General features: G+C 42.7%; 1 protein-coding gene, 1 long non-coding RNA gene and 1 pseudogene across 6 annotated transcripts in view; 2 read left to right on the plus strand and 1 right to left on the minus strand.

Moving 5' to 3' along the window:
- Positions 1-516: 516 nt before the first annotated feature.
- Arnt (aryl hydrocarbon receptor nuclear translocator) overlaps positions 517-20,958 on the plus strand; it is a 63,265-nt gene continuing 42,823 nt past the window's right edge. For 3 of the 5 annotated variants that reach the window (XM_048358021.1, XM_048358023.1, XM_048358024.1), the window contains exons 1-2: positions 518-715; positions 19,211-19,322. In XM_048358021.1, the coding sequence (XP_048213978.1) occupies positions 691-715; positions 19,211-19,322 (137 nt within the window). In that variant the 5' untranslated portion in view covers positions 518-690. Of the gene's footprint in view, positions 716-19,210; positions 19,323-20,958 lie in introns of those variants that run through there. The other 2 variants (XM_048358025.1, XM_048358026.1) reach the window with 2 other exon arrangements.
- Positions 1,280-6,667, minus strand: LOC125360059. The gene is made up of 3 exons (XR_007212643.1): positions 6,658-6,667; positions 1,463-1,486; positions 1,280-1,404 (listed from the first exon to the last, which is right to left on the minus strand). It is a non-coding gene; the product is annotated as an uncharacterized LOC125360059 (long non-coding RNA).
- Positions 17,801-17,979, plus strand: LOC125360307 (annotated as a pseudogene).

The following is a 20,958-nucleotide window of genomic DNA, read 5'->3' on the forward strand; positions in this document are numbered from 1 at the left end:
CCCCAGAAGTGGTGCTGTGGCTCAAGTGGTAGAATACTACTAGCCTTGAGCAGAAAGAAGCCAGAGACAGTGCTCAGGCCCTGAGAGGCCAAAAAATAAAAAATAAAAAAAATTACTGAACAAAAGTCCTTTAAAGGGAGAATTAAAAAAAACCACAGATTATAAATCACTATGTAAAGTTGAAGTATTAGAACACCTAAAAGAGGATTTACAAAATAAACCATTTGGAAATAGAACTCGGGCCTTACTCTAAGTGAAACTTTATTGGAAACACCCATTTTCATTGCTTTTCACTGACGTCACTCGATCACTGACCTCTGACGCAAAGAAGGCGGGATTAGGGAGACAGCTGGACTTTTCTCCCTGCTTTCCTGGGGACTCGCCGGCGCCCCACGGCAGCTCGGCCCTCTGGTTTCCATTGGTCAATCTTTCCCAAGGAGGCGGGCTATGAGTTGACTCCGCCCATCACTCGGGCGTGGCTTCTCAGCCCTTGGGGCCCGGCTGGAGTGTGTACGGGTTGGGGGTGGCGCGTCCGCCATCTTGGGTTCCGCGGTAGCGGTGGTTACTGTGGGGTGCCGCTGCTGAGGAGTGGCTCTTCCCCCTCCCTCCCCTCCCCCCCTCCACGGCTCGGTGGCGGCGGCTCCTCCCACTGGGGGGAGGAGGTGGCGAGGTGGCGGCGGCATCCAGGCCATGGCGGCGACTACTGCAAACCCGGGTGAGGAGACGGAGGGCCGGAGGGCCTTTAAAGGGGGAGGGGCTGGAGGGACTGACAACCGTGGAGACTCGGGGGGCTGAGCGTCGGCTGCCGCGCTGGGTCGGGCGGGGGAGGCCTGGGGCGGTGGGGGAGGCCTGGGGCCGTGGGGGAGGGGACTGGAGGGGGGGGGGAAGGGCGCCACCCTGGGAAGTGGTGGGGACCCCGGTGGCCAGCGGAGAACCGGCGAGTGGGACCTGAGGGTTTCTGACCCCGAAGTGGAGGGCCGGGGCGGCCCGCGTCTCCCTCTCTGGGCAGGGTTCGGGTCTGCAGCGTGGCGGTCTCGTAACCTTTGGCCGGCTGAGATTGTGCGATGTTGAGTTCGCTCCCTGTGGATGGAGGGGCTCGGTTTACTTTGAGGGTAGGTTTGGATTCGTGGGCGTCGTCGGGTCACGTTGCCGTTGTGCTGGGGTCCTGTTTCTGAACATTTGCAAGCTCAGGTTTTCATTTAACTTTTGGGACGCTGGGCAAATGGACTGTGATTCCTCGGGCAGAACCTCCCACCCCACCCCGCCCCCTCGGGCTACACTTTGTGGGAGGCCTCCGAGTTAAGTGACTTTAGCCGCTGAAGGCCGAGCGAGGTTTGGAGGACGCTTGTGGTTTCTCCAGAACTCCAGGTTTAAAATAGTTAGACATAGGTCGAGGCAATTCCCCTTCTTTCCGAAGAGTTTAGTTCCGGGACATTTCTCAGTGGATATTTAACACACACACATTTTTCAGTGGATATTTAAAACTCTCTCTCTCTCTCTCTCTCTCCCTCTCTCCTCTCTCCTCTCTCTCCTCTCTCTCTCTCTCTCTCTCTCTCTCTCTCTCTCTCTCTCTCTCTCTCTCTCTCTCTCTCTCTCTCTCTCGCCATGTCTCTGAGATGAAGTAGGTTATAATGCTGGTCCAGATAGCATATCTTCAAAAACCTAGTTCTAGTTTTCTCTATAATAATTTCTCTCTAGGAATCATTTCATTTTAGAACTAGTTTACCTTGCCAACCCTGGCTATTTTCTTACAAAGTATACTCCATTTTTTATCAGAAATCCATTATCTTTGTATAAAGGGAGAGGTGGAGAGATGTGGTGTGTGTATGTATGAGAGAGAGAGAGAGAGAGAGAGAGAGAGACCGAGACAGAGAGACAGAGACAGAGACTGAGACTCCCTGCTTTTCTCATGTTGGAATTTATATTGATTCTTTTTTGCCAGTCCTGGGGCTTGAATTCAGGGCCTGAGCACTGTCCCTGGCTTCTTTTTGCTCAAGGCTAGCACTCTATCACTTGAGCCACAGCACCACTTCTGCCTTTTTCTGTATATGTCTTTTTCTGTATATGTGGTGCTGAGGAATCAAATCCAGGGCTTCATGTATAGTAGGAGGCAAGCACTACCACTAGGCCATAGTCCCAGCCCTATATTTGATTTTCTTATTTGTGAAAGGCAATATTATAATGTACAGGTATTGGTAGTGGAGCTGAATCACTGTGAAATTTATTGTTTTTCTATTTGTTTCTGGGAACACCTATTTTAAGAAGTGGTTAATTTGTCATGTCAATGTAAGTTTTTTTTTTAATTGTTTAAAACAATCTGTTAATTGTTATTTCTCTTAAGGGAAATAGATATGAATTTAATGACTAAAAATTCCTTGGAAGAAGCACTGAATGATGGAATAAAACTAGACAACTGGAGAAGTGCTGTTAGGATAAACCTGACCTTGTAGTAAAATAACCGATCTGAGAATAAATTTAAACTGATCACACATTGCAAAATCCTTATATAACCCTAGTGAAATTGCAAAGCATTTCTCTTATTAAGAAGTGGCCTGGGTAAACAAGTTTTAGTTGGTTTGTCAGAAGCTTTTTTCCAGCTGTGTGGGTGGGGTTGCTTTGTTTTTAAACTGCAATTACAGAATGACATTCTCTTTGAGTATATTTTTATTACCTAGTCATTATTAACTTAAATCTCAAAGCAGAAAATATTTTTATAAGGTGCAGAATCTTTGTCAATAATCAAACAGTTGCTTTTGTTTTCTATCCCTTTGCTACTTGCTTGCTTCCCCAATTTGTATATTTCTTTCATTTTTTTTCTAGATATGAGATTTTATTTATTTATTTATTTTTGCCAGTCTTGGGGCTTGGACTCAGGGCCTGAGCACTGTCCCTGGCTTCTTTTTGCTCAAGGCTAGCACTCTACCTTTTGAGCCAGAGTGCCACTTCCAGCTTTTTCTGTATGTGGTGCTCAGGAATTGAACTCAGGGCTTCTAGTATCCAAGGCAAGCACTCTACTGCTAAGCCATATTCCCACCCTCTTTTTTTTTTAAACTATATATTTTTTAATTTTCTTCCTTTTTTTCTTTTTGGTACTGGGGATCAAACCCAGGACATTGCACTTGCTAGGCAAGGGTTTTGCCACTGAGTTCTTCCAGCCCCTTTAAAAATTTTTGTTTATTTGTTTTGTTTTTGTTGCCAGTCCTGGGGCGTGGACTCAGGACCTGAGTACTGTCCCTGTCTTCTTTTTGCTCAAGGCTAGCTAGCACTCTGCCACTTGAGCCACAGTGCCACTTCCGGCTTTTTCTATATATGTGGTGCTGAGGAATTGAACCCAGGACTTTATGTATACGAGGTGACACTTTACCACTAGGCCATATTCCCAGCCCCGCACCCCCCCCCCCTTTTTTTTTTTTTTTTGGCCAGTCCTGGGCCTTGGACTCAGGGCATGAGCACTGTCCCTGGCTTCTCTTTGCTCAAGGCTAGCACTCTGCCACTTGAGCCACAGCGCCACTTCGGGCTTTTTCTATATATGTGGTGCTGGGGAATTGAACCCAGCGCTTCATGTATATGAGTCAAGCACTCTTGCCACTAGGTAATATTCTCAGCCCTGCAGCCCCTTTTTTTAAAGACAGGATTTCACCATGTAGTCTCCCCTGGAATTCTCAATCCTACTCAGCACTCAGCTTCCTGAGTGCTGGGATTACAGATGTGCACTACCATGCATATAGCAAGATCTCTCTCTCTCTCTCTCGTTCTAGTACTGGGCTTGAACTCAGGGCTTTACACCCTCACTGGGCTTTTTTTGCTCAAGGGTGAGGCTTTACCTCTTGAGCCACATCTCTACTTCCACCTTTTTATTGGTTAATTGGAGATAAAAGTCTCCTTGACGGGCTGGGAATATGGCCTAGTGGTAAAGTGCTCGTCTCGTATACATGAAGCCCTGGGTTTGATTCCTCAGCACCATATATATAGAAAAAGCCAGAAGTGGCATTGTGGCTCAAGTGGCAGAGTGCTATCCTTGAGCAAAAAGAAGCCAGGGACAGTGCTCAGGCCCTGAGTTCAAGCCCCAGGACTGGCAAAAAAAAAAAAAAGTCTCCTTGATTTTTTTTTTTTTTTCCCCCACCCAGGTTGGCTTGGAACTGTGATCCTTAGGTCTCATCTTTTTGAGTAGCTTGGATTACACAAGTGTGAGCCATCATTGCTGGATAAGATTTCTTTCTTTTTTTTTTTTAATGTCAAAACATTTTTCCTGCTAGTCTATCTCATTGATCTAATATGTTTACTACATGGTCATATCACAATTTTTTGTCTTCAATTTTCCCTGTGCCCTTTTGTATCAAAAACGGTCTTGTGGACAGTTTGTTGTTGTTATTAGTCCCAGGCTTGAACTCTTTGGCCTGGTCCTTGTTGCTGAGCTCTTTTTGCTCAAGGCTAGTGCTCTTTGAACCCCTGGGCTCTTCCAGTGGCTAATTGGAGATAAGAGTCTTCAATTCCAGAAAACCCTGGAGGCTTCTCTGCTGTGCTGGCTTTGAACTTAGGTCCTTAGATCTCAGCCTTCTGAGTAGCTAGGATTACAGGTGTGAGCCAGTGGCACTCAGTTTTGTGTATTTTTTTTTTTTTTTTGTAGTGTGTTGCTTTTTTCTTTTGCTGTCTTCGGGCTTGAACTCAGGGCCTGGGCACTGTCCCTGAGAAATTCAGCTCCAGGCTAGTGCTCTACAACTTGAGCCATAGCACCACTTCTGGTTTTCTGGTGGTTTATTGGAGATAAGAGTCTTGTAGACTTTTCTGCTTGGGGTGGCTTTGAATGGCTATCCTCAGATCTCAGGCTTGAACTCAGGGCCTGAGTACTATCCTTGGCTTTTTTTTGCCCAAGGCTAGCACTCTACCACTTGAGCCACAGCCCCACTTCTGGCTTTTTCTATATATGTGGTGCTGAGGAATCAAACCTAGAGCTTCATGTATGCGTGACAAGCACTTTACACTCGGCCATATTCCCAGCCCCTAGAGACCTATTTCTTTCTTTCTTTTTTTTTTTTTTTGCCATTTCTGGGGCTTGGACTCAGGGCCTGAGCAGTGTCCTTGGCTTCCTTTTGCTCAAGGCTAGCACTCTAACCACTTGAGCCACAGTACCACTACCAGTTTTTTCTGTTTATGTGGTGCTGAGGAATTGAACCAGGGCTTCATGCATGCAAGGCTAGCACTCTACCTTGAAGCCAATTTCCCAGCCCTAGACCTATTTCTTTGAGCTTAAGTTTTCCTACTGTGTTTGCTATTTCTGTTTCCACATCTACAAAAGAATTTTTAAAAATGCATTTCACTTTTCTAAGTTATTTTTGTTATAAGTGACACACATTTATTGAAAAAGAACAAAATATCAAGGAACACAGTAAAACCATACCAAATTCCATGTATAAATAATAATAGTTAATGGTCATGCATTATTCAGACATTTTTTCTGAGTACAGATGGTCATATACAAGGTCACAATAGGTTGATGCATAATAGATTTAAAACAAAACAGAAAAAAATACTATTATGAACAGAATTATACTTGTTACTAAATTTAATTTTATTTAAGTAGAAAAAGGAAACATGAAACCTAAGGGGTTGTTGAATTTATGTTTTTTTCACAAGAATTATTTTCTACATCATCTTTCTGGTATTCAGAAGGATCATAAAATATCTTGAGCAGGCTGGTGGTGTGGTTCAAGTGGTAGAATGCCTGCTTAGCAATCTCAGGACCCTGAGTTCAGATGTACAGTTCTGTCTGGCACCAGTGGTTCATGCCTGTAATCCTATTACAGGCTGAAATCTGAGGATCAAAGTTCGACAGCAGCCTCGGCAGGAAAGTCATGAGACTCTTCTCTCCAATTAACCACCTAAGAGCTGGAGGTAGAATATGGTTTAAGTTGTAGAATAGTAGCCTTGAGCAAAAAAATCTGAGACAGAACTCAGGGCCTGCATTCATGTATTTAAGTCCCAAGACTGGCACAAAATCAAGTCAAGGGCTGGGGATATGGCCTAGTGGCAAGAGTGCTTGCCTCGTATACATGAAGCCCTGGGTTCTATTCCCCAGCACCACATATACAGAAAATGGCCAGATGCGCTGTGACTCAAGTGGCAGAGTGCTAGCCTTGAGCAAAAAGAAGCCAAGGAGTGCTCAGGCCCTGAGTCCAAGGCCCAGGACTGGCAAAAAACAAAACAACAACAAAAAAAAGTGAAATTAAAAAACCAAAACTGCCAAAAGACAAAACTATATACATACATACATTATATAATATACATGTATTATATATTCACATATATGCATGTATGTAATATATAATGCACATATACATGTGCACATGTAAAATGTAACACACTATTACACACATACATATATGGAGAGAAAAAGAAGGATGAGGAGGACTATGTAATTTAAAAAATCTTTTTGTTGCTGGTTGTCAGGCCAGTTGCTAGTGTCTCACACCTGTAATCCTACTGCTCAGGAGACTAAGATCTGAAGATCATGGTTTGAAGCCAGCCTAGTCAGGAAAGTCTGTGAGACTCTGATCTCCAATTAACCACAAAAACCTAGAAGTTGTGGCTGGGGATATGGCCTAGTGGCAAGAGTGCTTGCCTCATATAGATGAAGCCCTGGGTTTGATTCCCCAGCACCACATACACAGAAAATGACCAGAAGTGGCACTGGCACAAGTGGCAGAGTGCTAGCCCTGAGCAAAAAGAAGCCAGGGACAAAACAAACAAACAAACAAAACAACCTAGAAGTTGACCTGTGGCTCATGTGTTAAGTGCACAAAAACTGAAGGACAGTGCCCAGCCCAGAGTTCAAGGGCAGGCAAAAAAAAGTTAATATTTAGGATTAGTAACAATACTTGAGTATATTAATTGTATTTTTCCTGATTTAAAGAGTAAAGGCTACTAGTGGACATTTATTGTCTTTTGCATTTTCATTATATCTTAGTGATGCATAAAAAAAAGTTACAGTTTGTGGTCTCTGTTTATATATATGTGATTCTTTATGGGTATAAACGGAATATTACCATATAAGGTATGTTTTCTTTATTATTGAAAGTAATTCTTTTTTTTTTTTTTTGGCCAGTCCTGGGCCTTGGACTCAGGGCCTGAGCACTGTCCCTGGCTTCTTCCCGCTCAAGGCTAGCACTCCGCCACTTGAGCCACAGCGCCGCTTCTGGCCGTTTTCTGTATATGTGGTGCTGGGGAATCGAACCTAGGGCCTCGTGTATCCGAGGCAGGCACTCTTGCCACTAGGCTATATCCCCAGCCCTATTGAAAGTAATTCTTAAAAGTATATTAAATAATTTCTTCTTAAGAATATACATTGAATTTCCAAAGAAAGGCAGAAAGATGTTATAATTAAGGGATATAATGGATACTAGCAGAAATGCAAGTTAGAACAATTTGAAAAATTTGATTTTTTGTTTTGTTTTGTTTTTGGGCAATTGTGAGGCATGAACTCTGGGCCTGGGTGCTGTCCCTGAGCTCTTTTTTTTTTTTTTTTTTGCCAGTCCTGGGCCTTGGACTCAGGGCCTGAGCACTGTCCCTGACTTCTTCCCGCTCAAGGCTAGCACTCTGCCACTTGAGCCACAGCGCCGCTTCTGGCTCTTTTCTGTATATGTGGTGCTGGGGAATCGAACCTAGGGCCTCGTGTATCCCAGGCAGGCACTCTTGCCACTAGGCTATATCCCCAGCCCCTCCCTGAGCTCTTTTTGCCCAAGGCTCTGCCACTTTGAGCCACAGTTCTACTTCTGGTTTTTTGGTGGTTAATTGGAGAGAAGAGTGTGAGGGACTTTTCTGCCTGGGCTGGTTTTGGACCGTGATCCTTAGATCTCAGCCTCCTGAGTAGCTAGGATTACAGGTGCTGGGCTTGAACTCAGGCCTGGGTGCTGTCTACCTTTTGTGTTCAAGGGTAGCGCTCTACCACTTGAGCCACAGCTTTAGTTTCTACTCTTTTTTTTTTTTTTTTTGGCCAGTCCTGGGCCTTGGACTCAGGGACTGAGCACTGTCCCTGGCTTCCTTTTGCTCAAGGCTAGCACTCTGCCACCTGAGCCACAGCGCCCCTTCTGGCCGTTTTCCGTATATGCGGTGCTGGGGAATCGAACCTAGGGCTTCATGTATGGATGCAAGCTCTCTTTCCACTAGGCCATATCCCCAGCCCCTAGTTTCTACTCTTAAACAGTGTGTTGATCTGGGCACTGATCAGGAGGCTGGGATCTAAGGATTGAGAAAGTTGTGTTGAAGTGATAGTTTGTTTTGGGTTTTTTTTTGCCAGTCCTGGGCCTTGGACTCAGGGCCTGAGCACTGTCCCTGGCTTCTTTTTGCTCAAGTCTAGCACTCTACCATTTGAGCCATGGTGCCACTTCTGGCCTTTTCTGTTTATGTGGTGCTGAGGTATCGAACCCAGGGCTTCAAGTATACGAGTCGAGTACTTTACCACTATGCCATATTCCCAACCCCCTAACATTCTTTTTTTTTTTGGGCCAGTCCTGGGCCTTGGACTCAGGGCCTGAGCACTGTCCCTGGCTTCTTCCCGCTCAAGGCTAGCACTCTGCCACTTGAGCCACAGCGCCGCTTCTGGCCGTTTTCTGTATATGTGGTGCTGGGGAATCGAACCTAGGGCCTCGTGTATCCGAGGCAGGCACTCTTGCCATTAGGCTATATCCCCAGCCCCCCCCCCCCCTAACATTCTTAATAGTGTCACATTCACTTTCTTTTTTTGTTTTTAATTAAATTTTTTTGACAAGGTGTTGTGCAAAAGGGGTACAGTTACATAATAGGGCAGTGTGTACATTTCCTGTGATATCTTACACCCTGTTTTTCTTCCCCTTCCCTAGATCAGGTAGACATATATACAATACACAGTGTACCAAAAACATACACAGTAACCACATGGCATACGCCAAAGGACATTCACCTAGACTTTAAATATAACGTCAACAATAGAGTTTGCTTATCCTTGTCTTTTATGATCATACATACATACCTTTTGAGCTATTGTGATCCACTGAGAGGTCTATTTTTGACCTTTATATGTTGAGTAGTTGTTTGGTTTTAGTTACATAATGTTCATTTTGTGGTCTGTTTTAGTAACAGGTTTTGGTTTTTTTTTTGCCTGTCCTGGGCCATGAACACAGGGCTTGAGCATTGTCCCTGGCTTCTTTTTGCTCAAGGCTAGCACTCTGCCACTTGAGCCACAGCACCACTTCTGGCCATTTTCTATATACATGGTGCTGAGGAATCGAACCCAGGGCTTCATGTATACGAGGCAAGCACTCTTGCCATTAGGCCATATTCCCAGCCCTTAGTAACAGTTTTGAGGAACACTTTTTATATTTGGGACTTAGGTATTAGTTGGGAAATGATTAAGTTTTGATTTGATTTACAGTTCAGTAATCAAACCTGAGATGTAAACTAGCTTGTAGTGAGTATAAATTTTTTGTCCTGGGCTGAGAATATGGCCTAGTGGTAGAGTGTTTGCCTTGTATACATGAAATCCTGGGTTCGATTCCTCAGCACCACATATATAGAAAAACCCAGAGGTGGCGCTGTGGCTCAAGTGGTAGAGTGCTAACATTAAGCAAAAAGAAGCCAGGGACAGTGCTCAGGCCCTGAGTTCAAGCCCTAGGATGGACAAGAAAAAAAAAAGGTTTTTGTCCTTTACTTCCTTTTTTTCCCCCCTTCCTGGGGCTTGGACACAGGATCTGAGCACTCTCCCTGGCTTCTTTTTGTTCAAGTCTAACACTCTACCACATGTGCCACACCACCACTTCAGCTTTTTCTGCTTATGTGGTGCTGAGGAATGGAACCCAGGGATTCATGCATGCAAGGCAAGCATTCTACCACTAAGCCACATTCCCAGCCCATGTCCTTAGTTCTTTTTTTTTTCTTTTTGGCCAGTCCTGGGCCTTGGACTCAGGGCCTGAGCACTGTCCCTGGCTTCTTCTTGCTCAAGGCTAGCACTCTGCCACTTAAGCAAGCCACAGCGCCACTTCTGGCCGTTTTCTGTATATGTGGTGCTGGGGAATCGAACCCAGGGCCTCATGTATACAAGGCAAGCCACTAGGCCATATCTCCAGCCCCCCCATGTCCTTAGTTCTTGTATTCTTATTAGCAGATAACTCTTCCTGTGTGTTATGACAACAATATATTATATATGAAAAATGTAGAAGGTGAAGGATGGAACACTAGATTCTGATATTTAGATTAAAGCTGATATTCCCCAAAACCTTCTTAATGTAATTATCAATTATATAAATTATAGCTTTAAATCATAATTAACAATTTATTTATTTATTTATTTATTTTGCCAGTCCTGGGCCTTGGACTCAGGGCTTGAGCACTGTCCCTGGCTTCCTTTTGCTCAAGGCTAGCACTCTGCCACTGAGCCACAGCACCACTTCTGGCCTTTTTCCATATATGTGGTACTGGGGAATTGAACCCAGGGCTTCATGTATACGAGGCAAGCTCTGTTGCCACTAGGCCATATTCCCAGACCATGTCCTTACTTCTTGTATTCTTATTAGCAGATAACTCTTCCTGTGTGTTATGACAACAATATAGTATATATGAAAAATGTAGAAGGTGAAGGAACACTAGATTTCTGATATTTAGATTAAAGCTGATATCCCCCCAAACCTTCTTAAATGTAATTATCAATTATATAAATTATAGCTTTAAATCATAATTAACAATTTATTTTTTGTTTTTATTTTTATTTGTTTATTTATGCCAGTCCTGGGGTTTGAACTCAATGCCTAGGAACTGTCTTTGAGTTTCTTTTGCTCAAGGCTAGCACCACTTGAGCCATAGCGCCACTTCTGGCTTTTTCAGTGTATGTGGTACAAAGGAATCTAACCCTGGGCTTCATGCATGGTAGGCAAGCACTCTGTCACTAAGCTACATTCCCAGCTCCAATTAACAAAATTCTTACCCATTACCTTTAGATATGAGAAAGTAGAAATTTAGGCATTGTGACAAATTGTCAAAATGTTGTTTTTTTTTCTTTGTGATGCTGGGATTTAACTCAGCACCTTATACTTTTCTATTTGAGATGTGCCTTGCAGTCATGTGTTTTTTTTGTTTATTCATGAATATTTGTATGCATTTATTATTATTATTTTTATTTTATTTTATTTTATTTTATTTTTGGCCAGTCCTGGGGCTTGGACTCAGTGCCTGAGCACTGTCCCTGGCTTCTTTTTGCTCAAGGCTAGCACTCTGCCACTTGAGCCACAGCGCCACTTCTGGCCGTTTTCTGTATATATGTGGTGCTGGGGAATCGAACCCAGGGCCTCATGTATACGAGGCAAGCACTCTTGCCACTAGGCCATATCCCCAGCCCTGTATGCATTTATTATTTAGTGCTGGTACGAGAGCCTCTCACTCTCAGCTTTCTGTCTCACAGCTTGTATTATACCACTTGAGTTATACATCTAGTTTAGCTCTTTACTGGCTAGTTGGAGATAGAGTCTCAAAGATTTTTCTGCCCCTTGGTCATCCAGGCCTCAGCCTCATGAGTAGCTATCATTGCTCGTGTGAAACACTAGGACCTGTCAGCTTTTTTTCTGTATGGAATCCCTTCTTTTGCCCAAGACTAGCCTTAGGTCATGATCCTCTTGCTTAAGACCTCCTGAGTAGTTTCAGTTTAAAAATGTGTTTGTCACTCCTTGTTTGTTGAGGAAGGAAACTTGTTACCACGTTGCCTGTGCTGACCTCCAAATGTCATCCTCCTGATCTCTACCTCCTGAGTAGATGAGATTTACAGATGTGATCTACTATCCCTGGCCTCACTTGTTTTTTGTTTTGTTTTGTTTTTGTAATGGTATTGGGGCTTGAATGGGGCTTGAACTTAGGGTCTCCAGTTCTCACTCCCCCCCCCCCACTTTGGCCTTTTTTTCCCCCCCTTTTTTTCCCCCTCGCCAATCCTGGGGCTTGGACTCAGGGTCTGAGTACTGTCCCTGAGCTTCTTTTTTACTGAAGGCTAGCACTCTACTACTTGAGCCACAGTGCCACTTCTGGCTTTTTCTGTTTATGTGGTGCTGAGGAATTGAATCCAGGACTTCATGCATGCAAGGCAAGCACTCTACTGCTAAGCCATATTCCCAGCCCCCATGGACTTCTTTTTTGTTTTGTTATGGTTGACTTTATTATATCTTAAAATTTGAGAAAATGTTCTTGTGCCAGCACTTTGAAGGAAGACCTAGTTTGTCTCTTGGTCTTTGTGCTCATGGCTAAGCCATGCCTCTAGCCCTTAAAAAAAATTATATCTTACTGAAAAGACTAGGGGCTGAGAATGTGGTTTAGCGGTAGAGTGCTTGCCTAGCATGCATGAAGCCCTGGGTTCAATTCTTCTACACCACATAAACAGAAAAAGCTGAAAGTGGCGCTGTGGCACAACTTATAGCGTGCTGGCCTTGAGCAAAAGGAAGCCAGGTACAGTGCTCAAGCCTGGAATTCAATCCTTAGGACTGGGGGGAAAAGTAATAAAATACATTTCACTACTTTACTACTTTAGTTGAAATACAATTCATATTTTACGAAGAAACCTCAGTCTGAGTCCTTTTTTGTGGTAGTGTGGCATCAATCTTCTAAATTGTCTCTATTTTCTGAGAAATTAAGTAGATCATTTTGCATTCTTGGAGCTCTAGTTTTCTTGCCATTTTGAAATAATTGTCAGCATTGTTTTTGGAATTTTTGGCTTCCCTCCTATTCAGATAGTTCACTAAGAGATAAAATTGTTTTATGGATACTTTGTGAATTTTTTTTGTATTCTACTATAGGTGATTTTCTTCTGAGGCTGTGACAATAGAAATTTCTGATAGAATCTGCAAAGCTAGGGCTGGGGATATGGCCTAGTGGCAAGAGAGCTTGCCTCGTATACATGAGGCCCTGGGTTCGATTCCCCAGCACCACATATACAGAAAACGGCCAGAAGTGGCGCTGTGGCTCAAGTGGCAGAGTGCTAGCCTTGAGCAAAAGGAAGCCAGGGACAGTGCTCAGGCCCTGAGTCCAAGGCCTAGGACTGGCCAAAAAAAACAAAAAAAAAAAAAAACCAAAAAGAATCTGCAAAGCTAAATTGCATAATTTCAAGAAACAAGAACTTATTATTATTTTTGTCAGTCCTGGGACTTCGGACTCAAGGCTTGAGCACTTTCCTGGCTTCTTTTTGCTCAAGGCGAGCACTCTACCACCTGAGCCACAATGCCACTTTCAGCTTTTTCTGTTTATGTGGTGCTAAGAAATCAAACCCAGGGCTTCATGCATGCTAGGCAAGCAGTCTACCACTAAGCCACATTCCCAGCAACAAGAACTTATTTTTAATACAGTCCTACAGTTTATTTTAAAAAATTCAACTAGGACTTCATGCTCAAAAGTAAATATAATTATTTTGCTAGGTTCTGGTTTGTAATCCTAGCCACTCAGGAAGCTGAGATATGGGAATGGTGGTTCAAAGCCAACACAGGTAGATAAATCCATGAGGAACTGTCCCTGAGCTTCTTTTTGCTTAAGGCCAGTACTCTACCACTTGAGTCACAGTGCCACTTTGGCTTTTTCTGTTTATGTGGTATTGAGGAATTGAACTAAGGGCTTCATCTATGCTAGGCAGGTACTCTACCACTAAGCCACATCTCTAGCCAGCTTTTCGAGCTTTTTACATATTCTAGATATGAATGCGTTATCAGTTGAATAGCTGGTGAAGATTTTTTCCCATTCTGTGGATTGTCTCTTGGTCCTGATTATTGTTGGGTTTTTTGATTTTTTTTTTGCAGAAACTTTTAAATTTGATGTAGTCCCATCAGTCAGTCTGTCTGTCTGTCTGTCTGTCTGTCTGTCTGTCTCTCTCTCGGTGCCAGTACTGAGGCTTGAAGTCAGGGCCTGGGCTCTGGCCTCAATTTTTTTTTTCTTTGCTCATGACTAGCGCTCTACCACTTGAGCCAAATTTTTATTTCTGGCTTTTTGCTGATTAATTGAAGATAAGAGTCTTAGGGACTTTCCAGTCCAGGTTGGCTTTGAGCCATGGTCCTCAGATCTCAACCTTCTGAATAGCTAAAATTACTGGCATGAGCCTGTAGCTCAATTCTTGGTTTTGTTTTCTGGGCAATTGAAGTACTAGTCAGAAAATCATTTCCAGTGTCTACAACTTTTAGGGTTTTCCCTGTGTTCCACTGTAATAGATTTAAAGCTTTAGGTTTACTTTGAGTTCTTTGATCCATTTGGAGTGATATTTGTACAGAGAGAGAAAAATTGGATAACCAGTTTTGCCAACACCATTTGTTGAAGAGGCTTTCCTTTGTCAAAATGTAGATGGTTGAGACTGTTTATGTTTATTCCTATAGCCCTATTTATTTTGGAGATGGAGTCTAATAAACTTTTCTTCCCAGACTGGCCTTAAACTGATCTTTCAGATCTTAGTCTCTTGAGTTATTAGGATTATAGGCATGGGCCACTGGCACATGGCTGAAAGAGTATTCTTGTATTTGCTTTATATAGTGTTTGAGTTTAGTAAGAATAGTAAATACTACATCTACTTCTTTGTCCAGGAAAGCAAAAAGTTACCGTATGACATTTTATAAAATTTTGAATCTGAATGTGGTGGCACATACCTAATGTCCTGACACTCCAGAGGCAAAGGTAAGAGGATAGGAAGTTTCAGGCCAGCCTGTGCTCCATAATGAGTGTTTGCCTCAAAAATCCTTAAAAAAAATAAATTGATGGGAACGTTGAACTTTTCCTATTAGGTGATTAAAATATAAAGATGTAATCAAAGTGTTTAGGACTAATACAGGAATAGAAAAATGTATTAATGTGGAATAAGCATAGAGAGATAAAATATCTTTAGATATTTAAGCTATAATTAAGGTGATACTTTCAGATAAATGAAGAAAAGATATACTACACAGCAAGCAATTGGTATAGTTATCTATAGTTACAGGTTGTTTAGTGATGGGATAATTTTTGAGAAATGTGCCAGCTGGTTTTGTCATTGTGTGATCATTATAGAATATATTTACAGAAATTAAGATGGCTAGGGTGTTGTTAGACAATGTAATTTTATGGACTGCCATTTTATATGTAATCTGTTGTGGACTTGGCCATTTTAACATACATCTTACTTTATACTATGTTCAAAAATAAAGTCCAGATTAAAGATCTACATCTTAACCTTGTGCTGGTGGCTCATGCCTATAATCCTAGCTACTCAGCAGGCAGAGAGATGAGGATCTCTGTTCAAAGCCAGCTTGGGCAGTGAAAGTCTGTCAGACTTTTTATTTCCAATTAACTACCAAAAAACTGGAAGTGGAGCTGTGGTTCAAGCCCCAGGATGGGCTCATGTGTGCGTGCACACACACCTGTATAAATAACCAAGAGATAAGGGAGCTTTCCTAAGGAAGTCATAAGCCTAGGAACTACTTAGGAAAACTTCAGTAAGTATAAAATATGAGAAGGAAAAATGTATACAGTTAAAGTTATAGCATCCAAATGGTTTAGTATCTTTTACACACTGACAGAGTTTTACAAATTTACTAGATGACTGGAAATATGGCCTAGTGGCAAGAGTGTTGCCTCATATACATGAAGCCCTGGGTTAGATTCCCCAGCACCATGTATATAGAAAACGGCCAGAAGTGGCGCTGTGGGTCAAGTGGCAGAGTGCTAGCCTTGAGCAAAAAGAAGCCAGACACAGTGCTCAGGCCATGAGACCAAGGCCCAGGACTGCCCCCCCCCCCAAAAAAAATTGAAAAAACCCATTATATTTTTATGTTACCATAATGAAATACTTAGTCAACGAATTCATAAATGAAAATACAGGAGGAATAGATAGGATGACCCTGCTCTGAAGTTAGCCCTGGTCAAAAGTTGAGAAACCCTCTTTGAAAAATAAGTAAAGTAAAACACACTGGAGGCCTAATCAAGTGGAAGAACATTTGCCTAGCATGCACAATATCCTGACTTCGAACTAGCACCATTAAAAAAAAACCAAAACCGGGCTGGGGATATGGCCTAGTGGCAAGAGAGCTTGCCTCGTATACATGAGGACCTGGGTTCAATTCCCCAGCACCACATATACAGAAAACGGCCAGAAGTGGCGCTGTGGCTCAAGTGGCAGAGTGCTAGCCTTGAGCAAAGAGAAGCCAGGGACAGTGTTCAGGCCCTTAGTCCAAGCCCTAGGACTGGCCAAAAAAAAAAACAAAAAAAAACGTTTTAGATTTTGGAGCAGTTCAGATTTTGTATTTTCAGATTAGAGGTGCTCAGCCTTTATCCAGTGCTAGTAAGGGAAACAAATTCTGTTATGTACTATTAGTGGAAGTGTATATCAGCCGCACTTTGGCAATGTAATTTTGTACTGTCCATCAAAAATTTAGGGATTTCTCCCTGCTTTCCATACTGGAGTTAGAGTTTGTCCTCACACTTGATAGGCAGATACTTTACCACTGAGCCACAGTTCCAGCTCCACCAAAAATTTCATTGCTGGTCTGGTCTCAGCCTCCTGCAATCCTAGCTACTCAGGAGGCTGAGATCTGAGGGTTGCAGTTCAAAGCAAGCCTGGGCAGGAAAAAAATCCATGTGACTCTTATCTTTCATTAACCACCAGAAAACTGTAAGTGGCACTGTGGCTCAAGTGGCAGAGCACTAGCCTTGAGGGATAGTACTGTCAGGAACAGTAACAGGCCCAGAGTTCAAGCTCTACGACTGCCCCCCCCCAAAAAAAATGTTGGCTGGGAATGTAACTCTATGATAGCATGCATTTAAAGTTCTTTGGTTTAATCCCCAGGAATGCAGTGGGGAAAAAAATGAAGTCTTTATATCCTTGAGAACGGTCAATTCTATGCCCATGAATCCATTGTAAATAATGAGGACTAAAAGCTATATATGTAAACATTCTTTTTTTTCTAGTTTTTTTTTTTATTTGTTGTTGTTTGCCAGTCCTGGGCATTGAACTCAGGGCCTGAGCACTGTCCCTGGCTTCTTTTTGCTCAAGGCTAGCACTCTGCCACTTGAGCCACAGCGCCACTTCTGGCCATTTTCTATATATGTGGTGCTGGGGAATCGAACCCATGTATACAAACTTCATGTATACGAGGCAAGCACTCTTGCCACTAGGCCATATTCCTAGTCCTATGCAAACATTCTTAGAGAATTATTTATAATAGTAAAGTCTTGGGAACAGCCTAAATGTCATTCAGTTGAAGGCTGGTTGGTTGAATAAAATATGGTACCCATGAGGGCCTGTATTGTTGGAACAGAGAACACAGTGGAAGCAGGCTGGAACTGCTGCCAGAACCATGACTCCTAGCAGTAGTGTCAGCCTGCTTGACCAAGTGTGAAAAAGCAAGGTGACTGTTAAGAGACTCTGTTAAGAGCAAACACTAAGATAGTGAGCATTCTGCTACTCTCTACAAGAAGAGGCACAGAAAGATCACATAGCAGAAATAGAAAAAGGCAGATAAGAAGGAACCCAAGTGGTTTTGTGGCTTTGTGTCCACTCCTTTGTCTGGAGTCAGTCACACTCATGCTTCTTGTCTTGCTCACAGGTAGTACTGATGGCATTTCCTCTGCCCTGAGTCTTCAAGGGATCCTCTTTGTGCTTCCTTCCCTTCTGGAGCACTCATGAAGAAGAGGAATTTGCCCCTTTCTGCTGTTTTTTTTGTTTGTTTGTTTGTTTTGTGTTTTGCTTTTGATTCCTGAGAACACACTGCAATGTAAATGTTTTAATTTGGAAAATACATATGCATGGTACATGTATGTAATGTGAAGTCATACAAATAAAGTATATATGATCACTTCTCAGCCTTTGGCTAAGATCAAGTGTAGTATCTGTTATTATCAATTTACGATTTGATTCATCCTCTAAGGATAATGTGGATAATATGGAGCAGAGAGATAGAATAGTAACTTCTTTTTTTTTTTTTTTTTTGGCCAGTCCTGGGGCTTGGACTCAGGGCCTGAGCACTGTCCCTTGCTTCTTTTTGCTCAAGGCTAGCACTCTGGCACTTGAGCCACAGCGCCACTTCTGGCTGTTTTCTGTATATGTGGTGCTGGGGAATTGAACCCAGGGCCTCATGTATACAAGGCAAGCACTCTTGCCACTAGGCCATATCCCCAGCCCCAAATAGTAACTTCTTTTCACACGTGGACCTGGTATCCTGGTATTGTGGCACATTCAGGAAAGGTGTGCTCTATCCCAGAAAAAAAAGTGTGATTTCAAGTGTGTGTAAATAGATATCCATGCCAGGTGCTGGTGGCTCATGCCTATAATCCTAGCTACTCAGGAGGCTGAGACCAGAAGATAATGGTTTGAAGACAGCCCAGGCAGAAAAGTCAGTGAGACTCTTACCTCTAATAACTCAAAGATCCAGAAATGGTGCAATGGCTTAAGTGGTAGAGTGCTGGCCTTGAAGCACAAAGAGGCTGGGGCACAGAGAGCCCAGACCCTAAGTTCAAGCCCCATGACCAGCAACAACAACAACAAAGATATCCATGATGTATATTTAAATGTTGCAGATCAAGGTTCTATTTTTGCTGAGAAAACATGTGCTGTTTTTAATTACAAGCTCAAATGAGATGAATATAAACTAAAGAAAGCACTAGAGATACAGATGTACTCAGGTGTTAGCACTGTTTACTCCTAGGGGGTGAAACTGAGTGGGAAGAAGGGAAAAATGTTAAGAGGGCAGGAAAGAGACATAATAAGGGCCTTTTTGTTTTATTCCCTTTAAGTATTGGAACTTTAAGTATTGGAATTTAGGTGTTTTTACTTCTGTTTAATTCTTAAAAGGTACAAATATTCATTTCTTGCATGAAATATTTAACCAACTTGTAAATGTGTTTAGTTTCAATTTCTGTTATGTTACTGTTATAAGCTTAAAAGTGAATGCTAGTTTGGTATGTTGGCACATGCCTATAATCTCAGTACTCTGGAGGCTGTCTCAGAAGGATCGCATGTTCAAGGCCAGCCTGGGTTACATAAAAGACCCTGTTTCCAAAACAAAGAAGGCTACAGAATATAGTATTCATATGAAGTTAGAAAAGCTGAAGTATGTAAGCATTAAAGAAGAGTAATCTGTATCTGAATATTTGAGTCTTCTAATAAATTGAGATTTTTTTCCCCCATACATTGAACCTTTCTTTAAGCAACTTGATATTGGTGATAAATTGTCTCTTTCTCTCTTTATTCCTATTCTGAAAGAAATGGCATCAGATGTACCATCACTGGGACCCACTATTGCCTCTGGAAACCCTGGGCCAGGGATTCAAGGTGGAGGAAACATTGTCCAGAGGGCTATTAAAAGGCGACAAGGGTAAGTTTGAACATAGTATCTTTTTTTTTTTTTTTTTTGCCAGTCCTGGGGTTTGGACTCAGGGCCTGAACTCTGTCCCTGGCTTCTTTTTGCTCAGGGCCAACACTCTACCACTTGAGTCACAGCACCACTTCTGGCTTTTTCTATATATGTGGTGCTGAGGAATTGAAGCCAGGGGCTTCATGCATGCAAGGCAAGCACTGTACTGCTAAGCCATATCCCCAGCTGGAATATAGTGTCTTGAATTTCTCTTATAAGCTGTCGGATTTAGTTGTTGAATCTGCATGACCATTTCTGGCTTACTTCATCTGATTACTCCTTTTGCTTGTCATATAGTTGCTCTCTTCAGTCCTTGGATTTTTCCTCATGTCACACTGACAGTTTTCTTTTATGGGGGGGAGGCAGGGAGTCCTGGAGCTTGAACTCAGGGCCTGGGTACTGTTCCTGAGTTCCTTTTGCTTAGGGCTAGCACTCTATCACTTGAGCACCACACTTCCATCTCTTTTTGTGATTTAATTGGAGATAAGAGTCTCAGGGACTTTTCTGCTCTTCAGGTTTTAGCCTCCTGAGTAGCCAGGAGTATAGGCATGAGCTACCAGTGCCCAGCTATGGATTTCTTTTTGTTTTTTTTGTCTTGTGTTTCTTGTTGGTTTTTTTTTGTTGTTGTTTTTTGTTGTTTTGCTGTGTGTGCAAAAAAAAAAAAAGTCTCCTTCCTGTCCAGGTTGGCTTTGAGCCATAATCCTTATCTGAGCCTCCAGGGAAGCTAAGATTACAGGAGTTAGCCACCAGCACCTGGATTTATTTTTCTTTTTATTTGAGACAGGGTCTCTTTGTGTATCTAGACTGGACTGAAACCACTGTCCTCCTGCTTTCACCTCCCAGGTGAGGCTTTATTTTCTTTCTTCCTTTTTTTTTTTCTTTTTGCCAGTCCTGGGGCTTGGACTTAGGGCCTGAGCACTGTCCCTGGCTTCTTCTTGCTCAAGGCTAGCACTCCGTCACTTGAGCCACAGCACCACTTCTGGGCATTTTCTATATATGTGGTGCTGAGGAATCGAACCTAGGGCTTCATGTATACGAGGCAAGCACTTTTGCCACTAGGCCATATTCCCAGCCCCATATTTGTTTCTTAAGATGGGATCTTTCCATATAATTGAGGTTGGCTTCAAACTTGTGGTGGTCCTGCCTCAGTCTCCCAAGTGTTCGGATTACAGGCCTTTGCCTGGTAGAAAAAGAGAAGTCTTTTTTTTTTTTTTGGCCAGTCCTGGGGCTTGGGACTCAGGGCCTAAGTGCTGTCTCTGGTTTCCTTTTTGCTTAAAGCTAGCCCTCTACCTCTTGAGCCACAGTGCCACTTCTGGCTTTTATATATGTCTGTATATGTGCTGCTGAGGGATTGAACCCAGGGCTTCATGCATGCTAGGCAGGCACTCTACCACTAGGTCGCATTCCAAGCCCAGTAGAAGTCTACATGTTTCTTCTAGAGTAAGATTGGAAGATATAGAAACTTAATATATGTACTGCCGAAGCGAGCACAATATAGAAACTTAGAACAATCAAAATGACCATCAAATTGTGTGTGTATATGTATGTGTGCATGCCAGTATTGAGGCTTCAGCTCAAGGCTTAGGTGCTAGCCCTT

Source organism: Perognathus longimembris, chromosome 11 (assembly GCF_023159225.1).
Source record: "Perognathus longimembris pacificus isolate PPM17 chromosome 11, ASM2315922v1, whole genome shotgun sequence".
NCBI classification, from domain to species: Eukaryota; Metazoa; Chordata; class Mammalia; order Rodentia; family Heteromyidae; genus Perognathus; species Perognathus longimembris.